This window comes from Malaya genurostris, chromosome 3, assembly GCF_030247185.1.
Source record: "Malaya genurostris strain Urasoe2022 chromosome 3, Malgen_1.1, whole genome shotgun sequence".
In the NCBI taxonomy this organism is placed as follows: domain Eukaryota; kingdom Metazoa; phylum Arthropoda; class Insecta; order Diptera; family Culicidae; genus Malaya; species Malaya genurostris.
The window spans coordinates 152,495,931-152,504,847 of NC_080572.1; the positions used below are offsets into that span (position 1 = coordinate 152,495,931).

The 8,917-nt window shown below is 42.3% G+C and overlaps 1 protein-coding gene across 1 annotated transcript; it reads left to right on the plus strand.

Annotated features, from left to right (window-relative positions):
• The first annotated feature begins 1,772 nt into the window (after positions 1 to 1,772).
• Positions 1,773 to 3,665, plus strand: LOC131434044 (uncharacterized). Its single transcript, XM_058600678.1, has 2 exons — positions 1,773 to 2,786; positions 3,516 to 3,665. Exons 1-2 carry the CDS (start codon positions 1,773 to 1,775, stop codon positions 3,663 to 3,665), a joined length of 1,164 nt encoding a protein of 387 aa, XP_058456661.1.
• The last annotated feature ends 5,252 nt before the right edge of the window (positions 3,666 to 8,917 follow it).

Below are 8,917 nucleotides of genomic sequence, written 5' to 3' on the forward strand. Positions count from 1 at the left end.
TTCCGGATTCGTTGCTGATTTCACTTAAATACAAGGCATACAACTAGCCTTGAGAAGGTTAGTACCGCTCCAAGTTCTCTACTCCGTTTGTCGGGCTCTACCGGGTCTTCTTTTTGTGAATTCCGTCAGGTCTGCATCGGATTCATCGGGTCTAAAATGGCGGACGATCGCACAAAGAAGCATCTTCTCAATCGACGAACAACACTCATCGCGTCTCTTGGAAGAGCGGATCAATTCGTTGAAAATTACGTGGCGGAACGGGACGCCGGGCAAGTTTCAATCCGAATCAAAACATTAGACACCGTATGAATGGGACTGGATGAAGTACAAACTCCGCTAGAGGATATGGAAGAAAACAGTGAAGGTATGCAAAACACCTCCAATTCCGTTCCCATTATGAAACATCCTACATCCGAATAGAAGCTGCTCTTAAATCGTACCTCCCCGTGCTTCCTACTTTAACAAATGTAATCCCTCAGTCTGCATGTTCTGGGCTCTCGGGCATAAAATTACCAACCATTTCGCTTCCGGAATTCGATAGAGATTATAACCAATGGTTAACCTTTCACGATACATTCTTTGCTTTAATTGACGCTAATACTGAAATTCCCGCCATTCAAAAGTTTCACTATCTTCGCACTGCTGTCAAAGGAGAAGCAGCGCAACTCATCGAGTCCATTGCCATAAGCTCTGCCAATTATACAATCGTTTGGCAAACCCTCGTCTCCCGATACGCAAACGATTATCTATTGAGAAAACGTCACCTTCAGGCCCTGCTGGATTGTCCCAGAATGGAAAAAGAGTCCACTTCTGCCTTGCATTCCGTCGTCGACGAATTTGAACGTCACACCAAAACACTTCGTCAACTTGGTGAACCGATTGATGCTTGGAGCACCCTGTTAGAGCACCTACTTTGTTTGCGGCTTGACGATGGTACCCTCAAGGCTTGGGAAGATTTCGCTACGACTGCTGAAAATCCAGATTTCAATTGACTGATCGACTTCTTACAGCGTAGAAGCCGTGTCCTAGAATCGATGACCGTTAATCATCAAGCTCAGCCCACCAATGTTCATCTTTCACCTTCATTTCGAAAACCCGTATTTCATAACATCGCTTCTTATGCGGTAGCCGAAGCAACCCAACGTAAATGTCACGCATGCGAGCAACATCACCCGCTTTTTCAATGCCAACGGTTCGGAAGTATGTTGCTCTCAGATCGCTTGAATATAGTAAATTATCAGCGCCTTTGCCACAATTGCTTCCGTCAAGATCATATTGCTCGTAATTGCCCATCGAAGTTCTCCTGTCGCCACTGCAAAAAAACGACATCATTCACTGTTGCATCCTGGCTACCATTCCATCGAATATGATCAAAGACCGTACCACTTCACGCGTACCTGCGTATACACCGAAACCCATTGAAAAGCGAAACAATGCAGTGAACATTCAACAATCAGCAACATCCACAAATGCGGCCGCAGTCCAAGCTAACAATTCCTACCCGTTTTCAAATACAAACGTTTTACTATCCACGGTCGTGCTACTAGTTGTCGATTCAAATGGCAAATCTCATCCCGCACGAGCATTGTTAGACAATGGTTCGCAAACCTATCATAAGCGAACGATTGTGTCAAATATTACACTTACAAGGGAACAAGATAAATATACCCATATATGGCATAGGAGAATCGTCGTCTAGTGTCCGACATAGTGTCAGAACAAATATTCGATCGAGAAAAAATGATTTTGAAATTGATCTTGATTTTCTTATGATGCCTCGCATTGCGATCGATTTACCTGTTGTAAGTACCCCCGTCGACGGCTGGCATGCCAGGAAAGATTTGTTTTTGCTCGATCCAACGTTCAACAAAACTGGTGCGATCGATATGCTTCTCGGTGCAGAACATTTCTTAACATTTGTAAACCCTGGTACTAAATTTATTCAAGCTGAAAACCCAATACCAATCGATAGCGTGTTTGGGTGGATCGTTACCGGCACTCGCTGTTTTCCTGTAGAATCGCATCCCGTATTATGTCACCTCACACTTAGCGACCCGCTGCAAGATGCCCTTGAACACTTTTGGCGAGTAGAAGAGCTAGGAAATCAACCCAGTTACTCTGTAGAAGAACAGCAGTGCGAATCGAATTTTTTATCTACCGTATCACGTACACCCGAAGGAAGGTATATTGTCCGCCTGCCCCGCCGTTCCAATTTCGATCACATGCTTGGTGACTCTAAAACAACAGCCCTGCGTCGTTTTCATTACCTAGAGAGGCGACTTAGTCAAGATCCAAATTTGAAAATTCAGTACCACTCGTTTCTGTCTGAATATTGGTCGCTCGGCCATATGAGGTTGGTACCGTCAACCGAACCCGAACCATCGTTAGTACATTATTTACCGCACCATGCCGTTCTGAAGGAATCTCGCTCCACCACAAAAGTTCGTGTGATATTCGACGGATCCGCAAAAATATCGACCGGATATTCGCTACAAATTGGCCCTATCGTTCAAGACGAATCGTTCAGTTTAGTACTTCGGTTCCGCAAGTATCCCATTGCCCTCGTGGCGGACATTGAAAAAATATACCGTCAAGTGTTGCTCAACCCCAAAGACGCACCGCTCCAACGCAAATTTTGGCGATTTAATTCCAACGATCCAGTTTCCACCTTCGAATTACAAACGGTAACGTATGGCCTGTCTCTGTCATCATTTTTGGCTACCCGAAGCTTACAACAACTGGCAATAGATGAAGGTAATCTCTGTCCACTCGGCGGACCAGTCTACGTAAGGGATTTTATGTGGACGACTACATAGGCGCAGGGACGAAAGAAGAGGCAATCCAAACGCGTGTTGAATTAGACGAGCTACTAACAAAAGGTGGATTCACCCTTAGAAAATGGACATCAAATAACAGAAACGTTCTGAGAGGCCTCGATCAATCACAGATTGGTACACAACCCTCGCTCAAGTTTGATCGCAATGAAGCAATAAAGGCGTTGGGAATTAGTTGGGAACCCGTCTCCGATCAGTTGCGATTTGATTCCACTCCGATATATGATCGCAAATTACATACCAAACGATCTATTTTGTCCGCTACATCAAAGCATTTCGACCCGCTTGGTTTGACAGCACCTGTAATCATTCGAGTCATACAGCCCTGTAGATGGGATGATGAAATTTCGGATTGGATTATTGCATTGAGCTACTAAAAATCACATCCTACAGAGTGAATCGCTATGCATTCTTGGCAAATGCAACTGTTCAGCTTCATACCTTTGCAGATGCATCCCGGCAAGCATATGGAGCGTGTATATATGCATGATTAAACGATCCCGGAGGTAACGTTAATGTGCAATTAAATTGCATCGAAATCGAAAGTTGCCTTGCTGAAACGAATTTCCATACCCCGATTAGAATTATCTGCCGCTGTTGTTGCCGCACGTCTACATGAAAAAGTTTTCGCTACTTTAGATATGACTATTTCTGCCTCATTTTTCTGGTCTGACTCCACAGTCACACTCGAATGGTTACGATCACCTCCACATGCATGGAGCACATTCATTGCTAATCGAGTCTCCGAAATACAAACCTGCACCCAAGGATCACGCTGGCATCACATCGCAGGTAAACACAATCCAGCAGATCTCATCACGAGAAGCATGAGCGTGGTCGATTTCTTGAGCAGTGATCTTTGGCACTGTGGACCTACATGGCTGAAACTACCCGAAGCGGAATGGCCAGTGACAACACAACAGCAGAAATTACCCGAAGAAATTTTAGAACGACGAAGTATTGTGGCAGTAGTTCAAAGTGAACCGACTATTCATGAAATTTTCAATCGATCATCATCATACAATCGATTAATTCGAATACCAGCCTACTGCCTCCGCTTTAGTACAGCATGTCGTAGTCAAGCGATCACCAAATCGGTGAAAGAAAAACAATAGCACTTTCGGTCGATGAAATGTCATTCGCCCGTGTGAGATTGATACAATTAGCCCAAGCAGATACATTCGCAGATGAAATGAGGGATCTGGGGAGGGATAAAACGTTATCGAGTCGATCACATTTGCGCCTGTTGGCCCCTTTATTGACTCAGACGGAATTGTACGTATCGGAGGTAGAATCAAGCTTTCCGAGCAGCCCCATCTGACCAAGCATCCAATCCTATTTCCCAGAATCCATCCATTTACACGATTAGTTGCCCATCATTATCATCTGAAAAAGCTTCACGGTGGCGGCCTCGTTACCCTAGCTGCCATACGGCAGGAATATTGGCCAATTCAAAGACGACGAGTAGTCAGCAACGTCATAAGAATCTGCTACAGATGTGCCCGTGTCTGTCCCGTTCCTGCCCAGCAACAAACCGGACAGCTGCCGAACAAAAAGTCACCCAGAGCAGACCATTTTCGGTTACCGGTGTTGATTACGCTGGTCCTGTATATTAAAAAGCCATACACAAACGAGCATCACCTACCAAGGCATACTTGAGCATTTTTGTATGCTTTGTGACGAAAGCAGTACACATTGAGCTAGTCAGCGATTTGTCAACCCCCGCATTTTTAACTGCGCTACGACGATTCATCGCTCGCCGAGGCTCCCCTACTCTGATAATGGCAAGAATTTCGAAGGTGTACGCCATTAACTGCATGCCTTATATAAAATGCTGTAAAACGAACAGACGACCGGAGAAATTGGAACCCATTGTGCAGTCAAAGGCATACAATGGCATATGCCCCACCAAAGGCTCCCCATTTTGGTGGATTATGGGGAGCAGCAGTCAAAGTTGCTAAGAAATATTTGCAACAGTTCAACAGTTTTGGTACCAATGGAAAACGGAATATCTACAAGAATTGCAGAAGGAAAATAAACATATTCCTGCTAATACTGCATTTTAACCCGGCAGGATGGTCATCGTTGTTTACGAGTTTCTTGCACCAGTAAAGTGTCCGTTAGCGAGGATCATCAACACACACCCCGGACCGGATGGACTCACCCGCGTCGTACACTGAACTTAAAAAGCACATAGAAGCTATCTGAATAAACATATAATATTTTTCCATATACCTTTTCATATAACTTTTATGTGCGAATCACATAGATTTATGAAAGATGAAAGATCTGATTAGATTCATTGAAAATATCATATACATGTTTTTTTTATTCAATAACATAATGTTTAAGGCACACTGCTTAAGCTCTAAGATGCCAAGGGCTTTTACTAATTTCAATTAACGACTAACTTAAAACTAGGGTTGTATCATTGGGTAATGTCATATTTGGGTCGCAGTGGCCGGTGAATTGAATATTGCAGTTTTCCATACGACGTTGGTGAATATCCATGTTGGCTGCATTCTTCGGTCCGTGTGGGTCCGCAGGAAACACCCCCAGGTTACGAATACCCGGCGGGTGGCCCGCATGCTGATGATAAACTAGAGCGGCCTTCCGTGGGCGATGATGGTGATGTTACAGAAGAGAACGAAAAAAATATAGAGAAGTAAATATTGCGGAAAACGAAGTAAAATGGGGATATGGGAACCAAATGACTAAGAACGACAGAGATCTAATTAGTTGACATCGAGATGGAGAAGAGACGGAGAGGGGGGAAGCGAAAAGGTTAGTGACAGCAAAAAGATCTTGTTAGTTCCGATGAAGATGATGGACAGATGAGGAATCGGGATAATCGGCGGAAGTTAGTTTCGAACGTGCAGGTGAAAATTATTTTTAGCCACAGTTGAAACAACGTCGATGAATAGGAAAAACTTTCTAAGCAAGATGTAACAGATTACACTTGTATATTAATGTGTTTAAGGTAATGATATATGAGAAGCATATATGAACTATCCCGACTTCGTATACATGTTATGTGAAATACCAATAAGATTAATAGTGTCTCTCAATATTGTTTATGTGAAATGTCAATGAGAGTTATCTAGATTAGACATACATTTTAAACATAATACCAATGAATATGATTAATGCTGACAATAAATTTCATGAAACATTTTAGTAATATAACAATTAAGTTAGTATTTTATAAATTTGTTGTTGAATTCGTTAGAATCAAACAAAAGCTTGAATTTTAATTTTTAATTTTTAATCAAGTTGGTTCTTATAGACTAATCATAGTTTAATGAATTAAAACTAGGTTTTAAGCAAAAATATAAATTATTACCTATTCTATGTAACATTATCGGAGTGCTATTGAAAACATTCATTGCAATAATTTCAATTTGGGCTGCTGTTTCGTGTGCAGTGAAGACCATATAATGGTTATCAAAATTTCCTGCATTCAAAATATTTACCACCAAAAAAAATTCTTGTTTTCTCTAATGATGTTGAATATTTGGTACAAAAGCAATTGAGAATTGGCAAGCAGAAATATGAAACTTCCATTTTTATAACAGGTACCTTTATATGTTAATTTAGGCGATATCGCAGCATCAGATATGTTTTTTGTTAAAACAGGTTTCATAATATTCTCGTAGTAGCTTCTCCAAGCATCCACATATTTGTAAATCGCCTCGCAATCCCACTTAGCGTTAATCTTATTCAAGCAGGGTTTAAAATCTTCGACTGTAAACACTATTAGTTCAAAAATCTGAATTCCACACTCTGAAAATGTGAATGGATTTAGTTATCATTTCTATTTAACCTTTTTATCGAATTTACCTTTCAATACAGTCAGAGATTCTTCCGATAAATCTAAATCGGCAAGCAACTGGTCGATCACACTCGCCATATTGAAACATTAATGAACACCACTGCTTTTTCATATGTGAAAAGCACATGGTTTTTATTGGACCGAACCAGTGCTGAAAAAATTCGTTATCACAATGGTGACTCGAGCTTACATTGAGACAACACATATATCATCGTCCACCCAACGACGATTGTCGCTAATTGAATCATAACAAGTATCATGACTGCCGAACCCTTTCAGTATCATTGGAAATTGATTTCATGAAAATGTAAACAAAAGTTATCCCCCTATCACCCGGCGATGAGCCAGTGATAGACGACAATATTTGTCTCATTCGACATTCAGTTGAGCATCAACGGTATCATATTCATTCCTGAGAATCATCGTCAACCGGGTCGATTGGGCCCTTCCAATCATACGCAGTTCCCAGCGCCCTGGAGAATAAGTCTTTGTTTAATTTAATAAGTAAAATGTTTTCCAACGTATCTTTCCCAAGGCCAGTGCGTTGATTAGAGAGAACCAAGGCAAGGGCACTGAAAGACCGTTCAACAGAGACTTGGTTCGATGGTGTGGATAGTACAACCATTGCTACTGCATATATCTCTGGGTGCGTAGTCTTACGGCGCAACCAATGGTCCCACACGTTGTAGTTATGTTTTTGGCGTGGCTCTAGGTCCAAAGACTTAACTTGTTGAAGAAACCCGGTCTCGCAACCAAGATTCACGGATTCACCAAACATTTGCGTAAGATACTGATCAAAATCATCGGTAGACTCTGACGATTCTCTACTTGTACTAGCCGGTGTTTTACCCAGTTGGCAGATACGTTCCCATGTATCGACTATGTATTGCTGAATTTTATCTTTTTCCTCAGCCGTGAATATTTTAGAACCTCGATAGTTGAACCTTGGATCCAGGTATAATGCCATCTGAACCGCCTTCAATTGGCGCAAAATGTTCAATCTATTGTTCAACGACCGAAGTAAATGGGGACTGAAAGAGTTTTCGCGAACTTTCTGTACCTCACTCGTTGCCATCAGCCATGCCATATAGAAGTCAGATAACGACACGTGCTTCTCTTGCATTTGCTTTGTGCAGATGTACAACGGCTTAAACGTATCATAGTAATGCTCAATGAACGACCATTGATTGGAAAGGTCTAGTTCGGGAAAATTATCGGCCAACTGGTTAAAAAACCTTTTTTGGTGTACGAACGATTCCATCATTTTGAATATACCACCCCATCGTGTCCTACTCCAGACGGGTGGGTATGAAGCATCGTAGCTTTCAAACTCTGACCGGTACTTCACCAGCTTACATTTTCTAGCAACAGCAGTGATGGCTCGGATAGACTCATCGGATTTATCAACAACATCCAGTATTGCAAGCTGTAAGGTATGCACGGCACATCTCACAAGAGTAATCCTTTCGGACAGTTCATTGGCCAGTTCAGCAGTAACGTTTCGTTCACACTGTTTATCATCCTCTATCACATCCGACTCATCCAGCTCATCTATGTTCGTACCATCAGCCTGCTGCTCTGTAGGCATTACGTACGTATCATTGTTTAATTTTCTAACCGTTGCCACCATATTAGCCCCATTGTCGCATGTCACGGAAAATATGTTCTCAAGAGATAGCCCATAGTCGGCCAAAGTATCCATAACTTTTGATTTCAAGAACACCGCTGTTTGACTTTCTTTGATTTCGATCATACCAAGGGTACGAATGACCACCTGCTCGTCTAGGGCATACTGTACATTGATGCCTAAGATATGGCGATTGTGTCGGGCAGCAGAATCTATTTTCAAGCAGACGAGCTTGCCTTTCATCTCATCTATCAACATTTCTTTTAGACGACAGGCAGTCTTCGAGAGATGACATTTCATTGTGACACGGTTCAAAGTGCACCCAAGAGTCGTTGTAATCGGTTTCAGTAAGTCTTTGAAGCCTTCCCACTCGAAGCAGGAAATAGGAAGATGATGGAAGGTCGTCAGCTTAACTGCTGACGCAATTAGTAACTGCCGGTCAATAGCTATCAAACGCTTAGGAATTACTCTTTCCTTCTTCTCCATTGGATAGGCAATTGTAAGGAGATTGTTTGCACATGCACGTTCCGTATGTACGGTACGAAAGTGACGGATGAAGTTGCCAGGGGCAAATCTACTCTGGACGTATGGACATCCTGACGCGGGATCGATGTTGCAGATAGC

What these genes read in the sequence shown, in the direction of transcription:
- LOC131434044 (XM_058600678.1), top strand. Translation starts at nt 1,773, where the DNA reads ATGCCTCGCATTGCGATCGATTTACCTGTTGTAAGTACCCCCGTCGAC. An exon ending in CACTCGGCGGACCAGTCTAC is followed by an intron (nt 2,787 to 3,515) that starts GTAAGGGATTTT and finishes CTGACTCCACAG; the next exon opens with TCACACTCGAATGGTTACGA.